Raw genomic sequence first — 20,278 nt, 5'->3', positions numbered from 1 at the left:
TCGGGTTGTTTCTTTACCTTAAATACTTTATTCAAATCAATACACTGAAATAAAATGTAAAAACCGAACAGCTGTTTTCATTTATAAAATACAAAAGTAGCTGTAAATAATGCACTAGTTCAGGGTAATCTTAGACTTTAATGTATTTGACTATGTAGAATTTAAATTTTACAGACTATATAAGCATTCCATTGTCCAACCTGATTGAATAGAACAGTACTTGTGTTACTTAAACTGATTTTTATTTTTTCCTGGTATGTGAAAGTGTGTTCATAGACACTCATTCTGTTGCATTTTAATGAATAATATTATATTTCAATAAGCCTCTAGTCTATCCCTGCAGTGCACGGTCCAGAATTTGATCTTCCAGTACTGGGTTGGGCATTGTGACTCTCAGCTGACGCTGGTCCTCCATGGTACGTTGAATTGTCTCATAAGCATTAGCGTTGCCAGACCAGCATCTCCGTGCCACCTAATGATATACACATCAGTATTTATATATAACAGTATAATAAGTGTATATATAAACACACACATAAAGATACTCACCCCATTAGAGACATCCCAGTTCAACATTAGTTTAGCTCTTTGCCCTGCGTCTTCAGATCCATCCAGAACCAATCCAAAACCACCATTCATCACTTCCCCCCTAAAAATAAAAATAAGGGTCAATAATTGATGCCCTACTGGTTACTAACTAAACTTTTTTTATGGTGCATTTTTATTCGTTTTGCTCAATCAGTAATACACAATTACAAGCCAATTAGTGACTGAACTAGAAGTAATTTCTAAATTAATATTCAGCAATAAATAGTCAAATGTCTCCTTACCATCCAACTCCTCCTCCATTGTGCAAAGCAACCCATGTGGCACCACGGAATGCATCGCCAACAAAGTTCTGCACTGCCATGTCTATAATAAATGCACAGACATATTATATATGATATATTATATTTTAAATAGGCTCTCTGAAATACATACTTCTGATTGGTCAATCAGAGCATTCTGTGGTCATATATTTTTGTATAATGACAGTTAATAAAATTCAGATCATGTTTTTTTTTTCATGATAATTTTTTTATTTTTAATTCTTTGAGTAGCTGTGTAATAAGCAAGATAATATATATTCAAACAGTCTTTCAGGATAATACAACACCCCTCCTAATCACCTTGTCAGGTTTATTTTACTATGTCATTATTACTATACATTATCCCTTACTCAGTATAGTTAGTATAAGGAGTATGAGTTCACTTGTATTTCTAGATGTGTCTGTTTGTACCTGCACAGAAGGCAGAGCCATCATAAACATTGGAGGTCTCCCTGAAGGGGCTGTCTGTCCCGCTGACATCATGGTGGTCTCTACTGATGACTACTGGAGCCTGAGGAGGTAAAAACACAGTTGCACTATTATGTTGCAAAGTGTGTATTAATGAACCATAATTAAACGAGTACTGTAGTATGCACACTTCAGTAGCTTTACCGAGACTCTGCCCTTAGCAATGGCTTGGTTTATGGCCAAGGCGATGGATACTCTTCCTCGCTGGTCCGAATAGAGAATACGGGCCTGCGAACCCACAACCTAAACACAAAACTCAGTCTTACTATGCAAATTGCAACCTGAACACGCTAAGCATTATTATAACACATAACCTAAAAGATCCAGTACATTTTAAAGTTTTAATCTTAAAGAAATTAATTAAAATGTATGTTTAAAATCATAATGGTATGCCTATTATTGTACATTGAATTAATTTTGTCTGACTGTGAATAACACATTTTCACAAAGGCATCACTTGCTTTGAAGTCACCACTTGATGTCCGTATAAGTTCAAAATCGATCCGTAAATAAATTGATGTGACTACAAAATGAACATTGTGGTGATTTAGAATTGGGTGTCTGTGACTCGTACCATCTTGTGTTTCCCAGCTTCACAGATCCAGCGGATGTTGTCACTGTACTGCTGTCGGACACGTTCGGTTACTGTGGAACTTATCTCTTCTAGTACAGCAGTGGCGATTGCGTCGGTCTCAGCCAGGTCAGCAGGGTCACCAGAGGTACAGACCCAACGAAATGGCCCAAAACCCAGTGAGAAAATATCTCTACAGGATTGGGCAAAGATTAAAACTAGTCTGTGAGTGTGTGTAGTTAGTACATATATGTGTGTAAGCTTGCGAATGGTCACTTACCCCATTATGTGTTGGACATATGAGGGATATTTAAACTCAGTAGCCCCTCCCCCTTTCTTCTCTACCTTCGCACCTTGAAGAGAAAGAAGAACATATTTACTGATGCACTTTTTGTTTTTAACGGATTTGTTTGAGGTTAACTATGCATACTTTGATGTTGAAAGGTTTTATTATATGGCTCACTGGAATACGTAATACTGACTGGATAATCATGGCATTTTAGGACAAATTTCTATGGAAGGTTGTTTGCACCATGGAAGGTTGTTTGCACCATGGCAAAAAAATAAAAAAATGTAATTAAATCATATTAAATTAATAAAGGTATTGTGACTTTTTTTTAATCTCACAGTTCTGACTTTTTGTTCTCAGGATTGCAAGATATAAATTCAGAATTTTTGAGATATAATCTTGCCATTCTGATTGTACATTGCACAGTTCTGAGTTTATATCTTGCAATTCTGACTTTTTTCTCTTAATTCAGAGTTTACATGTCACAAATCTGTTTTGTTGTTGTTGTTTCTGCCATGATAAAAAAAGGTAATTGTGACATTTTATCTCACAATTCTGATTTTTTTTTTACATTTGCGAAGTGCAAGTTTATATCTCAAAATTCTGCTCAGAATTACACTGACAAAATTAACAGAATTAAACTTGCAATTCTAAAAAAAGTCACATTTGTGTATATATACTTAGAATTTAGAGAAAAAAGAAAGAATTGTAAGATAAAAAGTCACAATTACCTTTTTTTCTTCTTCTCTGTAGCACAAATGAGCTTCCATAAATATCTTTGTATTAAGACATATTAGATATATTATTGACCTATTTTGCTACATAGCTATAGCTTCGCATCTGTCCTATCACCCTGTGGCCTCTTTCTTCTCACTAAATGATATAATTCATAACTCATCTATTTGGTAAGTGGCCATGTAAGGGCAGCTGACTCTTTACTTGCCTGCTCTCTGGGCCTCTAATAGAAAAGCATTTCCGTAGTCCCAGAAGAACATCCCTGCATCCGACAATTTATTGATGGCAGCCACCTGCCTGCGAAGACTACACAAGAGAGTTGCAGCTTATGTAGTTTTAAATAACTTTTAGTTATTTGTGAAACTCAGATCAAGAGATTTCTGTGTGTACCTTTCATGTACAAGGGTTTTGAAGCGCTCAGGGTCGGTGTTCATGAGCTGATTGGCTTGTCTGAAGGTGAGTTGCACTGGGTAATATCCTCCACTGAATGGATTATGAAGTGATGTCTGATCAGAACCCAAATCAACCAACAACTCTCCTGTCTTCTTATACTCCTGGTAGAGGCACTCCCTGAAACATATTGCACTTATAATTGACTAAAAAATGGAAACTATTGGAAATAAAATATGAAGTACACAACTTACCAGAGATCCACAATGTTGCCATGGTAGCCTAAACTCAAGGCCATCTTTGACCTTCTGGCCTCCCTATAAGATTAAGCATAAGTTGAAGATATGTCTGTGTGTTTCAATGTGTTTCTATGTATATTTTCTTGCATACTGTACCTGACGCGTTGGATGCAGTGGCTCAAGTCACTAGTGATCTCCATCAGCCAGCCCTGCTCATGCCTTTTCTTTAGTGGAGCTTCATCAACCTGCAGAGGTCAGTTATGATTGTGCACTTTACATATGGATCATTTTAGGGGCCTGAGGGTGTTTTGCAATTTGGACTTGTGAAGAATGTGAAGAATCCAAACAAATTTTTAAGCAATTTGAGCCACTTTGCTATACGAGTTTGACTGAGGTTTGCTATAAATCCATGCTGTTCTCTTATAATGTAAATATTCTGAAGGTTCACTTTATTTTTGAATTTGCATAATTCCAAATATTTTATCTCAGTTTTATGGAAATTACTGTTTACAAATACACATGAAAACTTAAATGGAACACAAGTAAAATGGACCAAAATGAGACATATGCCCACTTCTATGGCCAGGAAAAATGTGAATGCAAAACAACTGGGTTCACATTTTGGTCCATTTAAAGTTGAGACTGGATCTTTAAAAGACACCCTTAAATCATGTCGGGGCATTTTCTTTGTGATTGAATCTGATGTATATCTCACTGATTGGTAAGCAAATTTGTTTTTAACAGGAAACTTGAATAAACTGGCTAGCTAGAAATATATAATAATAGTGAGCATTTACTTTAACCATTATCTAACCTCTGCAATGACCCCAACACAGCCAGCAATGACCGCTGCCTTTGCTTGTGCTCCGCTCATGCCTCCCAGACCAGATGTCACAAACACACAACCCCTCAGGTCACCTGAGCCCAAGTATCTCCGACCTGCATTGAGCACTGTCAACTATATACACAGAGAAATACTTGTTTAGATCTGTTTTTTGATGTTTTCATTTGATAGAACAGAACATTTTTAATAGATGCATTGGTTACCATGGTACCGTGGACGATGCCCTGTGGGCCAATGTAACAGTAACTTCCAGCAGTCATCTGCCCATACCTGACCATAAACACAGAGAAACATACACACTAGACAATACAGACTATACTACCACCCAGTTCTTCAAGGACGCATTATGTTGATTTTAAAGTTTCAGTAAAAATATTTATCATGTATTTTACATAAATTATATTTGGAACTTTCTATATAACAAAGAATCCAACAAATGCATCACAGTTTCCACAAAAATATTAAGCAGCACAACTGTTTTCAACATTAATAATAATAAGAAATGTTTCTTAAGCACCAAATCAGCATATTAGAATGATTTCTATATATATTTGTAATAATATTTGACAATATTACTGTTTTACTGTATTTTTGATCAAATAAATGCAGCCTTCATGATTAGAGATAGACTTCTCCCTTGTGCGGTCTTCGGTCACTTTTGACTGAATAATTTTACATTTTGAATATTTAAAAATCGTAGCTTCATCGGAATGGTACGAAACTTGGTGACTTTTATGGCACTTGGTATGTGAACACACAAAAAAATTGAGGACATGATTTGAAAAAGCTAAGTGCTCGTAAAAAAAATAGTCACACTCATGGTCTTCGGTCAAAAATGACCGACCATAGGAAATTAATGGGAAATGGCAAAAAATTTGAAAATACAGAACATTTTTGAGTGTACAATCTACAAATCCCCCACGATGCAGAAAAAAATTGCACAGCAATGAAGGGGAGAATGTGTGTGTCTGTGAACACACTCATACAGAATTATACACACTCAAATTGGTATGGCTATAACCATATAGCCAAAATGAGTCAGAAAACTGAAATAAGAGGTTAAAATCAGATCAGACCCAGAAGGATTAAGCTCTGATAAAGCATTCCTGTTTATTTTTGTTAAATTTGTATAGAATTGTAAATATAAATATAATTTGTTTTGTATAACAAAATGCTTTCTGTATTCAGGTTTGACTGTAGTAATAATAATTAAAAAAACTGATGCTTCAAATCAACATTTAAAACAACAAAAATATATAAACCTTGACAAAAAGTAGTCTTTGAGAATGCCTTAATATACATTTAAATCCACAACCTAATAAAAGTAAACAATTATGTATAAAAACAACTAGTGAATTCAAGAGCCTCTCTATAGATTCCTATACAGGCATCTAGTGGTTACACCATGAAATTACAGGTTTTTCTTTCTTTGCTCTCACCAGGAGGTGCTAATCTGCCTATAAAAAATTGATTTTAAAGGCCTAGTCTCTATTTTAATCAGAGATACTGCATTGATTGAAAAATTATCTTAAAAAATTAAAGAAAAATGTTTTTGTACTATTTTCAATGGGAAAATTTTATAATAATTATTGAATAAATATTAATTATTACCATAAAATTCTCTCAAAATACAAAAGAAAAAAATATTATTGAACAAAAATATATTAGATTGATTTTACTGAAGTAAAAAAAAGTTACATTTCAGGTGTCCGGTCACTTTTGACCACGAAGACCATGAGTGTGACTCCCAAATGAGGAGCGCACAAGGGTTAAAAAAAAATCTCACCAACCTCAAACTGGTAAACTAGAATAGTAGTGTACATATGCATATTTTCTAAAAGAGACTAGGTAATAGGTATTGGTGAAATCTCACATTGTAATGCCCATAGCAAACATCTTCTCATATTCCTCTCTGGAAGAATAGTTTGGAATGACCTGAAACAAAACAAGAAGATAAAGAGATGCACCCTTATGGGTAAAAATAACCCATGCTCATGCATAAAGGCCTGTGTGTATCTTACCATGCCGTTTGTGATTACACAGCGTGGAGAAGAAGGGAGGCTGGGAAAAAGACCCAATGGATGACCACTGTACATCACAAGGGTCTGCTCTTCAGTCATGGTGCTCAGATAGTGAAATACCAACCAGAACTATGTATACAAACACACACATAAACACAGTATATACGTAGAAAAAGGTGTATTATAGGTGTATAAAATATAACATTACAGATACATAAATCTGTACAAATCTACCTGCGCCCAGTTGCTGAACACCTGTCCGTTTCCTCCATATGTGACAAGCTCTTGTGGGAACTGCGAGCAGACAAGCATTAAAATGAGAGCGTATTTTAGAGATACAGTACTTACACCATAAAATATGATCTTCAAGAAGGAAAAGGAAGATCTATAGGTCTAAAAGAAGAGGCCCCCTTGCTGAATGAACCTCCCAGCCATTTCTGGATTATTACATATCACATGTGAAAATGTACCTGTGCTACAGCAGGATCCAGGTTGTTCATTATCATAAGCATGATGGAAGCAGCTTGTCTTGTTCTGCATGGGTACTGATCAATAGGATAGGCTCTATAACACACACATACAGTCACAGATACGGTGTGAAATGCTATGGTCAAGACATGGTATATTAATACAGTTGTCCCTGTATGCTGTGCAATTGCTTATACCTCATACGTAGTGTAGGACAGAAGCGGTACATGTAAATGTGTCCATACTGTCTGAGCTCCTGCGCAAACTCTGTAGCCAGAGTCGCATGCAGATTTGGAGGAAAGTATCTCAAAGCGTTCCTCAAAGCCAGCTAGAGAGACAGAGAAACAGACTATGACAGAGGAGAGTTCAGTAGAGTTTAACTGAAGGGACAGACTGAGTGATCATGATGCAATCAAGTTACAAAATGTTTTGGTCTCTGTCCCTCATCCCCCATTTCACTGAGCATTCGTTCCTTTCTCTCTTACAAAACTCAGACTCTTATCTTCTCTAATGATTGACAGGGCTCACAGTGTGGAAAGATTTGGAAGATTTTGTATTTTTAACCACTGCTGATCACCGCGTAGAATTTAAACCTCCTAATTCATTTAAAAATCTACAGTTCAAAAGTTTGGGCTCAGTAAGGTTTGTTTTGTTTTTGAAATAGTAATATTGTGAATATTACTGTAAAAATGACATTCTTACAACATTTCTTGTTATTATCATCAATAGTTTTGCTGCATAATAGTTGTGTAAACCACGAAATATTTTCTTTCAGGATTCTTTGACAAATACAAAGTTCAGAAGAACAGCAATTACTTCAAATAGATTTTTAAAGAAAAAAAAAAACTTGATAACTTTTGACTAATTTAATTTATCCTTGGTGAAAGTATTAATTTCTTTTACTTTTGAACAGTAGTGTATATTCTAGAACAACATTTCATTATAATTTTATGCATTTCATATTTTTGGGCTGTAAATAGCCATCTCATTACACAACTATGTAAACTAATAAAGAAATTTTAAAGAATCAATGTGATTTGTCAGAATCAAAATTTTTTTTTTTTACTGAATAACAACTTAAATCTCAGTCTGTTCCCCACACAAAGTTATCATATCGCTTCTAAAGATTTGGAGTATAGCATACAAGTCATATGCATTACATATATGATACTTTATGTTTTTTGTCCTTTTTGGTCCCCATGCACTGTCATTGTACGAAAGAAAGCAGATTGGATATTCAGAATAGATGTGTCAGAGATATATTGACCCACCCGTTCTTCTGCTGGGGTGAAGTTTGGAGTACGGACAAGTGCATGAGGTATGCTGGGGTCTCTGCCACGGTTTGGAGGAAGAGGATCAAGGGGTAATCCGGCACAGATCTCCTTTAGGCTGGACATCACTCCTGTATTCACAGAGGAGATATAAAGATATGAAAACAGCAGATATACATTTCAAATATAGTTCAGAAGTTTTTACTTACAAGTTCTCTCAGGATTCGTCTGTAGTTCAAGGTTTATATGAACACTGCCCCGCTGACCCTCTAACCTCCTCCCTATCACTGCATTGGTCAGTTTACTTGGTTTTCCCTCTAGTCTCATCCAATAAGAAACTTCAGATATCTGTCAGGCAATCATTGAACAAGCCAAACATGATGTGGCACTCTCCCAAAAACAACAAGTTCAGAAACATCAATTTCATTTTATTGACCTTTGATGTTTGACTCAAAGGCATTGAAAAATCTAAAGCTGTCTTCCATTTCATTGTTTCCACCATGTGCAAAATTAGCTGTCAAAATATATAATTCAAGAAACCACATTCCTGTGCTCCTTTTTTTTTTAACAGATCTCATTTAAATATGTCAGTAGAGCCTTGACTGACAGAATTTGCTAGAACTGAGAAGAAAAAATTCTGTCACCATTTACTCAGCCTCATGTCATTCCAAATCTGTATGACTTTATTTAATATCTCATGATATACAGATGTTAGACAGTATGTTTTGAATCAAAGATTTTAAATTTCAACCTTTTATGTAATCTCAAACTTTTGGACCCAATGTGAAAGGTGATTCATTAACCTCCCTTAAATTACTTTGATACTGTTTGACTAAAGCAGCACACAATTATATACATATATACTTAAATGGCCAAACAATATAAAATTGATATCACATTTTACACGCAAATACTTGTACTCACTCAATTACCATGTCTGTCACACGTTAATCTCAGTAGACTTTAAATCACACACTTTCACACGTCAATTTGTAACAAAGTTACACTGGAATTAAGGTGATTATAGGAACAAAATAAAACAAAAAATGAAAAAGGAGTATAAAAAAGAAAAGAAAGAAGAACACAAAATGTATAAATATGAAGTTGATATTTTTCAGAACACACTATAAGAGAGTTCAACAAAACATCTATCCTATATATGGTTCCTTTTTCTGGATGTCTCACCATTTTTTAAGATCACGTTCATCAAAAAATGTGTTGGAAAAATATATAGTCCATATATTGTTACTTTCTGCATCGTCCCTGTTTCCTTTGTCTCATCTTAAAAACATATATAAATAGATTAAAGTAAAACAAAATAAGTGGAATAAGAGATGGAAATCAGTTGTTCTCCAATTTTAACTAGCTACGGGCAGCTGTGAAGGCATATCATTCGTGTCAGACTCTTTGCTTGTGCTGAAGTCAGAGATGGAAGGGGAGTCTTTTTGTTCTGCGTTTGATCCAGGATTGGCTCTTTGAAGATCATCTTCCTGAGGGAAGAGTTCAGGATGATGCCGAAAACACTCCTGCATGCTGCTGAACTGCTCCAGACAGTCCGAACCCTTCACCTCTTCTTGACTAAAGTGGAAGCAGGTGAATGCAGTCTTAAACTGCTCGCCACACACTCCACTTGCCATCCCCCCTAAACACGGACAGTCCCAATTTATCTCACCACTCGGCAAGATGAGACCTGAACACAAAGAGAAAGTGAGGTGGATATAAAATGACAAAGTTACACAGTTTCATCTCAAAAAGGAAGTATTTCTTTCCATCTGTCACCTTTTTCTTCATGGTCCTCATTTGCATCCTCCTCATCCAGTTTCACAGTGCTAGGAATTTCATGTTCTTCCTTGGTAACAAATATGACTCGGTCCTTCCCTGTAAAGAGTTAATGATGAGAATTAATAGTTGTCAAGTACGCAAGTAATTAATAACAACTTGAAAAGAAAATATATCCCTTTATTTCTTATTACTGGTGTTAACAATGTTAAAAACAATGTTTTTTTTGTTAAGGTTGTGGTAAACTACTTCCCAGGACAACATTCAGATGTACACATTTCACCATCACATTAACTTTTTTTTTTTTTTTTAATCTTTAATTTTTGTTACACTGTTAATTTTTAAGTGTTGCTTTTACATTGTGTAATGTTCATAAGATTCTTGTCTATTTCTGTCAATGATGTGTTATTCCTAGAAATGGAAATTTACTAAAAAAGTTTATTAATTTGTCACTTATGTGTTACTGTGATCCTTGACTCTTGTAATAAAACAACAATAATAATAATAAAAAAGTCCTTAGTGCTTTAATACACATAATCATCTTAGAGAAGATTCAAAAATTAAAACATTTTGAGTTTAGATTTTCTTTTCTTTATTTTTCAGTGTGGCATCAGTAAAGTAAAAACAAACTAAATACTCGCACTGTCGCACATGTAGAAGTATTCACGACAAGGTCATCGCTATCACTCTAGTCTTATGGCTAGAATGGTTTCAGATCTTGCTTTAAACTTTAAGAGCAAACAGATAGCCAGTTATTGATAACATAAATCCATTTAAAAAAAAACGAAGTCCGTTTCAGGTATTGACTCTGAATTACCTTCCTCGTTGACTGTAGTCATTTCTTTCAACACAGAAATTGTAAAGTAAATGTAGCAAAAGCAGATACAAAGCAGTGCGTGCGTTGATTTTCCAGCGCTTTTATTTTGCGGCATCAACTCCAAAAATTCCGTTCACCAGCAAATTTCACCCTCTATCTATCCGTCCTACGGTCATTCATTGGTCATGCCGCTTTCAACCCACGTTATCAAATCAAATATCATGACGTCATAAACAGTAGACGAGGACCCCAAATTTGTGCCTCTCAGATTGCCTGTAAGAAAATAATAAACCCATCATTCTTTTAAGTTTAGGCTTTAGGAAATGCATAGAACTGTACTGTTTAAAATGAGAAGTTTAAACGACTTTAGTCACGAACACTTCAATTATGAACATTCCATCAGTGCTTAAACTAATTTCACAACCGTGGCAGCCATAGCATACTTGAGTTTTCTGAAATATGGTATTTTCTTTGTAGTTAAACATAGCGAACACAATTCAGAGGACTTGTGAAGTACTGCAGATGTTTTTACAGAAACCTGCATAACAGCTCAAACTTTACCATGTCATATGTGAAAAGAAACAAACGGCCATTTTTACATTCACATAAAAAGATTTGGATTTGTCCAGTAAGCCATGCTCGCAAATAAAACACATCTTATCTCCCAAAAATGAGTTTTTATTGAGAATGATCAGTCTTTGCTGGATATAAAAAAAAAAAAAAAAAAAAAAGGAAAGACTTATTTTACATGGTTGGACACTGCATTAAATGTCATATATACAGACACCCAATGATACAGTAAAAAGGGCTTAATTTTTTTTTAAAGTAAACAGACTTCAGGTGTAACCAGTTCTGTCTGCCACCAAGCTCTCACTACAGACCAAGCACTTTCAAAAACAGAAAATCCTTGAAGCCTACTGTTGTAAGATGTGTTCTGTACAAAAGGATTCCAGCGTAAATGAGTACACACACACACACACACACACACACACACACACACACACACAAAAAAAACACGCCTCTGGTGCCACACTGTGCGCTGCATTTCCCCTGTTGTAATGTTGCCTTGTTTAGAACTGACAAGCTATTCTGCTGACAGATCTTTTGCCATAACTAAACCATCACGTTTTGTATGATTAAATACAGCATGAGGAGTTAAGAGTGAGCCTTACAGCTATTATTGGAAAAATAAATGTCGGTAAGCTTCACTTACAAGACCGATATGACAAACTGAGATGTAAAAGAAACAGTTTGTGTGTGTGTGGAGTCAAACTTGGCAGTGCCGAGTAAATCAAATCAATCACCCAACATTAGCAATACTTTCTAGAAAATCCTTTTACCTGGCATAACTAGGATCAGACAAGAAATAAACATAAGGGTGAATGAAGGGATTCAGTGACACGTGGAGATGGAAGGAGGACAGACTGAGAAGGGAAAACTCCTGAATATTCCTAATCCGAGCTCACAGAGTCCATCTTTACTGTCCCATCACTGAAGTTCAGCTTAATCACTGAATTTTAGAAACGTTTTGCCACTTCTGACAAATAGGAGAACATGCTCAGCCGGAACTAGCGTTCTCCCAAGACAGCACTTGTGACAGACCATTATAAATGCTTAAATCTCACCAAAATAAAAAAATTAAATGACAACAACAATCATAAAAATAATAAAAGTGTTTTATAAGGTGTCAGCAAATGTGTGTGTGTTTTGTGAGTGTCCTTGTTTAGAAGAGTAGCGCTCCCATGCTGCCAACTTCACTCTGTTCCTTAACAAATATTTCAAAGTACTGATAGATGATGGTAACAGCCAATAGGATTCCTGTTCCAGAGCCGATGGCACCCAGGAAGTCAGCCATTACTGAAAGGCCTCCGATACACAGTCCACCAAATGCAGCCGCTGTGGGGATGTACCTGAATAACAAAGAGAATGTGTGAGATTAATGAAGGTCCTGACAAGCAAGTACTTCAAAAGTTAATGTGTTTGTAGTTCACCTGTTGAGTTCATGAACCATGGAGGTCTCTCTGTGTCCCCTCATCACCATCTGCTGTTCTTTCAGCTGCTTGGCCACCTAAAAACACACATACAACCATTACATTTTCATATAAAATATCCAAAAACAACATTGATAAACGAACAAGAACTAGTAACACACATCTTTGGCAGATGATCCAGAAACTTCAATCCAGGTCTTAGAAAAGAAGGCACAGGATCCCAGCATGAATACAATGTAGATCACTGTATGGACTGGGTCTTCAAGCACAGAACCAAATGACTCTGGAGGAGACAGATAGTAACACAGACCGCCTACAGGGTAGGCACGAGCTGGACCACCAGATGAGGAATCCTACAATAACAAAAAAAAAACAAAACAAGCTATTACGAAGGTTTCCTCTTCCATATCTAGTTCTATTTGGTTTCTGGTCTGCATCCTATAAAATAATCTCTGGATTTGCACTTTAAACTTAGCAGAAGACATGGTACACAGCAACAAGCACTGGTGACACTTACAGACCAAGTCCCCAGTAGGTTGACCAGGAAATTTCCACTGAAGCGGGTGGAGAGCATCTGAGAAATGACGTACAGGTTAGAGACCAGAGCAGACTGCAGGATGATGGGAATGTTGGAGGTGTAGAACAGCTTGATGGGATATGTGTTGTACTATAAGGTGTCAGCAAATGTGTGTGTGTTTTGTGAGTGTCCTTGTTTAGAAGAGTAGCGCTCCCATGCTGCCAACTTCACTCTGTTCCTTAACAAATATTTCAAAGTACTGATAGATGATGGTAACAGCCAATAGGATTCCTGTTCCAGAGCCGATGGCACCCAGGAAGTCAGCCATTACTGAAAGGCCTCCGATACACAGTCCACCAAATGCAGCCGCTGTGGGGATGTACCTGAATAACAAAGAGAATGTGTGAGATTAATGAAGGTCCTGACAAGCAAGTACTTCAAAAGTTAATGTGTTTGTAGTTCACCTGTTGAGTTCATGAACCATGGAGGTCTCTCTGTGTCCCCTCATCACCATCTGCTGTTCTTTCAGCTGCTTGGCCACCTAAAAACACACATACAACCATTACATTTTCATATAAAATATCCAAAAACAACATTGATAAACGAACAAGAACTAGTAACACACATCTTTGGCAGATGATCCAGAAACTTCAATCCAGGTCTTAGAAAAGAAGGCACAGGATCCCAGCATGAATACAATGTAGATCACCGTATGGACTGGGTCTTCAAGCACAGAACCAAATGACTCCGGAGGAGACAGATAGTAACACAGACCGCCTACAGGGTAGGCACGAGCTGGACCACCAGATGAGGAATCCTACAATAACAAAAAAAAAACAAAACAAGCTATTACGAAGGTTTCCTCTTCCATATCTAGTTCTATTTGGTTTCTGGTCTGCATCCTATAAAATAATCTCTGGATTTGCACTTTAAACTTAGCAGAAGACATGGTACACAGCAACAAGCACTGGTGACACTTACAGACCAAGTCCCCAGTAGGTTGACCAGGAAATTTCCACTGAAGCGGGTGGAGAGCATCTGAGAAATGACGTACAGGTTAGAGACCAGAGCAGACTGCAGGATGATGGGAATGTTGGAGGTGTAGAACAGCTTGATGGGATATGTGTTGTACTGGCCACGGTAACGTGCAGACTTGATGGGCAGGTCAACTCTGAAGCCCTGTGCAAAACAAAATTCATAAATTTTTCATCAATAAATCCATTTTAAAGTACTTTATTGGAATTATTGTGTTTACATATATTAATATTATTGTTCAATATTGCCTAAGCATTATACACAAATACAGCGGGTAAAATAAGTATTGAACACGTCACCATTTTTCTCAGTAAATATATTTGTAAAGGTACTGTTGACTTGAAATTTTCACCAGATGTCGGTAACAACCCGAGTAATTCATACATACAAATAAAACAAAACAAATACGTTCAGAAATTAAGTTATGTGTTATAAAATGGAATGACAGGGACAAAGTATTGAACTACTGAAATTTATTTAATACTTTGTACAAAAGCCTTTGTTGGTAATGACAGCTTCAAGACGCCTCCTGTATGGAGAAACTAGTGGCATGCATTGCTCAGGTGTGATTTTGGCCCATTCTTCCACAGAGTCTTCAAATTGTGAAGGTTCTGTGGGCCTTTTCTATGAACTCTGATCTTTCGTTCTTATTTTCTATTGGATTCAAGTCAGGTGATTGGCTGGGCCATTCTAGCAGCTTTATTTTCTTTTTCTGAAACCAACTGAGAGTTTCCTTGGCCATGTTTGGGATCATTGTCTTGCTGAAATGTCCACCCTTGTTTCATCTTCATCCTGGTACTGAAGGTGTTGGGACTGAACCAGTTAATCACCAGCTAAATAATTTCCACTGACTATGGGCAGGATTGCTTTCTAATTAGTGATAGATTTCAGCCGGTGTCTTGGCTTTCCATGCCTTTTTGCACCTCCCTTTCTTCATGTGTTCAATACTTTTTCCCTGTGTCATTCTATTTTATTACACATAACTTAATTTCTGAACTGGTTTGTTTTGTTTTCTTTGTATGCATGGATTACTTGGGTTGTTACCGACATCTGGTGAAAATTTCATGTTAACAGCACCTTTAGAAATATATTTACTGAGAAAAATTGTGACGTGTTCAATACTTATTTTACCTGCTGTAGAAGATTAAAATAACAAATATGCTAAAATAAGTAAAGAACACAAAATCTCAAAACCTATCTATCATTATACATATTTATCAAAACACTATGAATAAATACAGAGAGAGAGAGACTTCTGCTGCAAATAAAATCTTAAATTCAACTTCATTATTCTCATTACTTTGCAACAAAATAATAATAATAAAAAAAACTGACCTGGAAGTATATGACCACAGCAAAGACGAAGACTGTAGCAATGAGGTTCATGAGGTTGGGCAGGTTTTGTCTGTAGAAGGCCTCTCTCAGTGCTCGCACTTTATCGGTACGAGTGGCCAACAGGTGGAACAGAGCAATAACGGCTCCTTCAAACTCAGTACCTGTATGTACACAAACAACATTCAGTCAACATTACTTAAGTTCAAAATATGTTTCAAACAGAGATGCTGTGTCCTGAACACAAACCTCTTCCTGTGTTGACTGTGGTTGGGCTGAACGCCTTCCATACGATTGTCTCACAGATGTTGGTGGCGATGAAGAGAGAGATACCAGAGCCCAAACCGTAACCTTTTTGCAGCAACTCATCCAGCAGCAACACGATGAGACCGGCCACAAACAACTACAGGAAATGCACACAAATGTAATTACGTCTCTTATCACAAAATACACATGGATCACTCACCCAAAAAACTCCTGTGTTGTGTGTGTGCATGCTCTCTTACCTGAATAATGATCAGCAGACAGATGCCAGCACCCATCTCTGAAGGGTCGCCATACATTCCAGTCATAACATACACAATAGCCTGGCCAATGGTGATGATCATACCAAACACTGGGAAAAAAATAAAATAAATTGAATTCAACAGAATTTTAATCATCACAACTAATATTATTTAATTGCATGTACATGCAATATACTCAAAACAACAAAAACATACATTTCTGGGCTCCATTGAAAAGTGCTCTGTCTTTAGGTGTGTCTCCAACCTCAATGATTTTAGCTCCAGCCAGCAGCTGCATGATCAGACCAGAGGTCACAATGGGAGAGATACCCAACTCCATCAGAGTACCTGAAAAGCATGGTCATTAGTAAACTTTACAACCCACAATATGTTTTGCTCAATAAATGTATTAGTCTTACTGACCCCAAAGTTTTGAACGACAGTATATATTACATGCTTCAATAAACTAGGTATGAAAATAATTAAGATTACCCTAACATCGTAATATTCCACATACAGAAACAGACTTACCTCTGTTTGATGCCAAGATGACTCTCATCCAGTAGAATGGATCTGCGGAGTCTGAAGACATGATCCCAAACAGTGGGATCTGAGAGAGGGAGAGACATTACATGAGCTCTTAACCTCATTTTTATACATTGCGCATAACTGGAGCACTAAAGCACAGGCAAGTGCTATTTTCATAGATTAAAGGGGTCCTATTATGCTTTTTCACTTTTTCAACTTTAGTTAGTCTATAATGTTGCTGTTTGAGCATAAAAAAGATCTGCAAAGTTACAAAGTTCAAAGTCCACTTCAAAAGGAGATATTTTATTTAACAGAAATCACTTTTCAAAAACTACAACGAACGACTCGTTTGGACTACAACGCATATTTTCCGGGATTTGTGATATCATAAATACCGACGAATGGGACAAGACCTGGTTGAGCTGCACTAGAGAAGGTAACAAGTGTTATCACTATGTCGGAGACACGCTAGCTTTCCCAAGGCAGACGAACTTAGAGTGGTTACAATCATCCGGGTTTAAATCGCGCTCAAATTGATTTGATTTTGACGCAATATTTACACTGAATGTATGACATTTCCCGACCAGGCGCCGAGTGGTGCCAATCACAACACACACTGGCCCAGCTAACCAATCACAGCACATTTCGTATTTCAGAAGGTGGGCCTTCATTTGATACAGGAACTATTTGAGCCATTCATGCCAGACTGGGGAAAGAGGTGTTGTAATAATGTAAAATATGTGAAAAATAATGTGTTTTTCGAACAACCTAGTATGAGAGCCTGTTCTAGTACACCCCCAAAACAACATCAAGACTTTGTAAAAGAGCATAATAGGACCCCCTTAAGAAATCAAACTTACCTGACAGCAAACAAGAAAGATGAACAATGTGATGGCAGTCCATAGCACTTTTTCTCTGAACTGGATCTGAAAGACAAATATAAATATGAGTTCAAAATGTAGATTTATGTGTAAACTAGTTAAAAACCACACACACACACACAATATATGTAGTGTCCAATGTTATACCTTTCTTTCCGGTTTCTGGATTTCTGGCAAAACCGCACAAAACGGTTTTATAACCTCCAAGAACTTAACTGGAAATAATAAAAGCAGAAATGTTAAGGAGAAATAAAACAGTTGGTGCCACAAATTACAATTTCACTTAATGCAGCATATCTACTAAACTTCATACCTGCATTTTATTTTAGCACCTCAGTATGAGGAGAAAATTGCTGATATGTTTAGAAGCCGTAATAGCAGCAATTCAAAATCAAGACTGATGAGAAGTCCCTTTCTTCCCAAATCCTGTGTTGAGCTACTTAGGACAACAGTAGCCAATCTAAAGCGTCGTCATCATTAAACTGATGGGCTAAAACTCATATTTCCGACCTTTAATACAACGAAATACTCTGACACAGGAGATCAGATCTAATAATACATACATTTCTCTGATTGTGTATCATGTGTATTCATGAACTGCCAAGCAATTATCAAGTTAAACACAAAATTAGATTCAGTTTACCAGTATGCCTGTTTGCTAGCCTTTGTAGTATTTGATAACTTCCCTCTGGTCTGGCAATCCAACAAAATACTAAATAAGTTTATCTCCCAGTATTATCTTTTAAATGTCTTACGATAAATATTTGAAGTAGTCGTTTACAATTTTGTTTTGTTGACGTGTTAAGAAAGTAGTTAACAGGCTAACGCTAGCTGTCCGCAGCATTCAATCATTAGCCACCAGAAAAGCAATGCAAATGTTAATTCACATACGAAACACAACCGATGAATCAAACAAAGAAACTAACGAGGAACTGAAATGCATTTCACTTGCAGTAAAGTACAGATCTAAATAAATATAAATCAAGTAAATAAATCTTACACCAGTCTCTCAGGTTTCAATTAAAGAAAGCTGTCTAGCTAGTATGCTAATGGTGCTAAGAGAACTCTACAGTGATATAACAGCAGAATCGCAATGATTATCGTTTCAAAACACTTCACTCACTCGCCATGGTGACGGTCTCCTGAAATCACGGTCACTATCTGAAGTCCCAGTGAGCTGTAAACGGACAGTCCAGCGCTGCCGGTGCGCTCCGCCGCCCGGTGAAAGAGAAAGAGAGAAGCGAGAGAGCTGAAGGGAGGAGAGCGCTTTAGAGACACGTCAACACTACGCCGACTCTACTACACGTCAGACGCACAGCGAGCCGCGGTTGATCTTCTGTTTCACGTTATGTAATGTGATCAAGTGGCCAATGTTTTCTTTTTATAAATTAATTTCCTACAAATGTTTCCACTTCAGTTGTATTGTTGTTATGTACAAAGTAAAGAAAAATACAACCGTGTTAAAAGTTAACTTAACTTACCGTTAAAGTGGTTAAACTAGTAATAATATGAGTAATGATATATGAGTATATGAGTACTCATATATAAATATGAGTATTTATTTTCATGTAATGTAAAAATTAAGTTTATTAAGTTTCCATTAGAGTATTAAAATAACTAGACGCTCATTTGTAAATATACATGGTTATAACTGAAAAGGGACGTTTAATGAAGAAAGATGAAACGGGGAACTAAAAACAATAAAATAAATACAATATACTTCCGGGTAAACTAGGCTTATGCTTTGATCTATCCAGAGCCAATGGAAATGGAACGGGCCACTTGTGACGTTTGAATAATTTGTATGGTATGTGATAAATTATTGTCCATTTCAGTTATTGTAAAGTCAAATTGTGCTCTAGTACAGTTGATAATAGTGAAGCGGAGAAGACAGATTCTTTAATTTATCGACTGTGATCAGGGGCCCGTTCTTTTTACGTCGCTTATTACATCTGAGATGAAATGTCACATCCAAGATAATATCATCGCGTTAATCAGGATCTAGCTAATTCGGTTATTCAAACACACCTGTTGTTGATGATTAGTATGGCTGGATTGAGCTATCTGAGATAATTGCGCATTCATGGGTTGGTTTAAAAGGGGCTATGTATCGATACTCGAAACCACGATCAGCAATGCAGCGATTGGCTGGCGGCAAGACAGCAACGTAATGACATCATTTCATTAAAAAAGACACCTGGGGCAAGTTCAAGCTCAAACCGATGTGTACCGTTTTGCTACGGTTTCCGGTTTGAACGACATGTTTCCTGGAAATGGTGTGCAACAGGGTTTGAGATGCGTTTTCTCTTGTTTGGTGGGTGTGTCAAACATGTCAGCCCAATCAGCAGCAACATGTATGTAAACCACACGGTATTAAAGAGACAGCTCGCACAATGTAATTAACATCCAAATAAATTCACAAGAGCAAGTATATTGTTTGCACATGTTTATTTACATTAAAGGCAAAATAACTGAAATAATAAGGGCACAAGTATCGATCTGGAACTTATTTAAGTCTGTCTAAATATCATTTAGTAATTGCAATGTCTTCTGGTCCATATCCTTTCCTTAGGAAGGTGTGCTAAATACTGATTAATGTAACATAAAAATACTATACATATTTATATATCTTGCTATTGCATTGTGGAGTGACATTTTCATAAACTCCTCTGATTATATAATGGTAAATATTACAATATCATAGCACAACAACAGTGATCAGCAATA

At 36.6% G+C, this 20,278-nt stretch overlaps 3 protein-coding genes across 6 annotated transcripts; all 3 read right to left on the bottom strand.

Moving 5' to 3' along the window:
* Positions 1-50: 50 nt before the first annotated feature.
* Positions 51-8,475, bottom strand: uroc1 (urocanate hydratase 1). 2 transcript variants are annotated; one of them, XM_016467121.1, is made up of 20 exons: positions 8,375-8,474; positions 8,166-8,296; positions 7,092-7,222; positions 6,897-6,990; positions 6,661-6,720; positions 6,427-6,555; positions 6,279-6,340; positions 4,609-4,675; positions 4,376-4,519; positions 3,718-3,806; positions 3,577-3,639; positions 3,323-3,502; positions 3,141-3,238; positions 2,189-2,261; positions 1,912-2,101; positions 1,482-1,580; positions 1,281-1,380; positions 831-912; positions 550-649; positions 51-472 (listed from the first exon to the last, which is right to left on the bottom strand). In XM_016467121.1, exons 2-20 carry the CDS (start codon positions 8,289-8,291, stop codon positions 332-334), a joined length of 2,028 nt encoding a protein of 675 aa, XP_016322607.1. In that variant the 5' UTR covers positions 8,292-8,296; positions 8,375-8,474; the 3' UTR covers positions 51-331. The 2 variants fall into 2 exon arrangements, with proteins under 2 accessions (XP_016322607.1, XP_016322608.1); XM_016467122.1 differs by lacking the exons at positions 51-472; positions 550-649; positions 831-912 and having other exon boundaries at positions 1,298-1,380; positions 1,468-1,580; positions 8,375-8,475.
* A 247-nt stretch (positions 8,476-8,722) lies between these two features.
* Positions 8,723-11,150, bottom strand: chchd4b (coiled-coil-helix-coiled-coil-helix domain containing 4b). The gene is made up of 3 exons (XM_016467126.1): positions 10,762-11,150; positions 9,945-10,043; positions 8,723-9,855 (listed from the first exon to the last, which is right to left on the bottom strand). Exons 1-3 carry the CDS (start codon positions 10,874-10,876, stop codon positions 9,524-9,526), a joined length of 546 nt encoding a protein of 181 aa, XP_016322612.1. The 5' UTR covers positions 10,877-11,150; the 3' UTR covers positions 8,723-9,523.
* Positions 11,151-11,470: 320 nt separating this feature from the next.
* sec61a1a (SEC61 translocon subunit alpha 1a) lies at positions 11,471-18,830 on the bottom strand. Of its 3 annotated transcripts, XR_001632409.1 has the most exons (14): positions 18,675-18,830; positions 17,699-17,766; positions 17,531-17,596; positions 16,674-16,752; positions 16,359-16,490; positions 16,143-16,252; positions 15,886-16,039; positions 15,640-15,800; positions 14,393-14,448; positions 13,270-13,411; positions 12,914-13,105; positions 12,753-12,829; positions 12,331-12,671; positions 11,471-12,222 (listed from the first exon to the last, which is right to left on the bottom strand). XR_001632409.1 is itself a non-coding variant. In XM_016467125.1 (13 exons), the coding sequence occupies exons 1-13, from the start codon at positions 18,679-18,681 to the stop codon at positions 12,485-12,487; spliced, it is 1,431 nt and encodes a 476-aa protein (XP_016322611.1). In that variant the 5' UTR covers positions 18,682-18,830; the 3' UTR covers positions 11,471-12,484. The 3 variants fall into 3 exon arrangements, 2 of the variants coding, with proteins under 2 accessions (XP_016322611.1, XP_016322609.1); XM_016467125.1 differs by having other exon boundaries at positions 11,471-12,671; XM_016467123.1 differs by lacking the exons at positions 11,471-12,222; positions 12,331-12,671; positions 12,753-12,829; positions 12,914-13,105; positions 13,270-13,411 and adding exons at positions 13,444-13,652; positions 13,734-13,810; positions 13,895-14,086 and having other exon boundaries at positions 14,251-14,448; positions 18,675-18,827.
* Positions 18,831-20,278: the final 1,448 nt, after the last annotated feature.

The sequence above is a fragment of the Sinocyclocheilus anshuiensis genome, unplaced genomic scaffold (genome assembly GCF_001515605.1).
Source record: "Sinocyclocheilus anshuiensis isolate Anshui unplaced genomic scaffold, SAMN03320099.WGS_v1.1 scaffold44, whole genome shotgun sequence".
Classification (NCBI taxonomy): domain Eukaryota; kingdom Metazoa; phylum Chordata; class Actinopteri; order Cypriniformes; family Cyprinidae; genus Sinocyclocheilus; species Sinocyclocheilus anshuiensis.
Note: the sequence above shows the minus strand (reverse complement) of the source record. Positions and strands in the feature narration are given on the sequence as shown.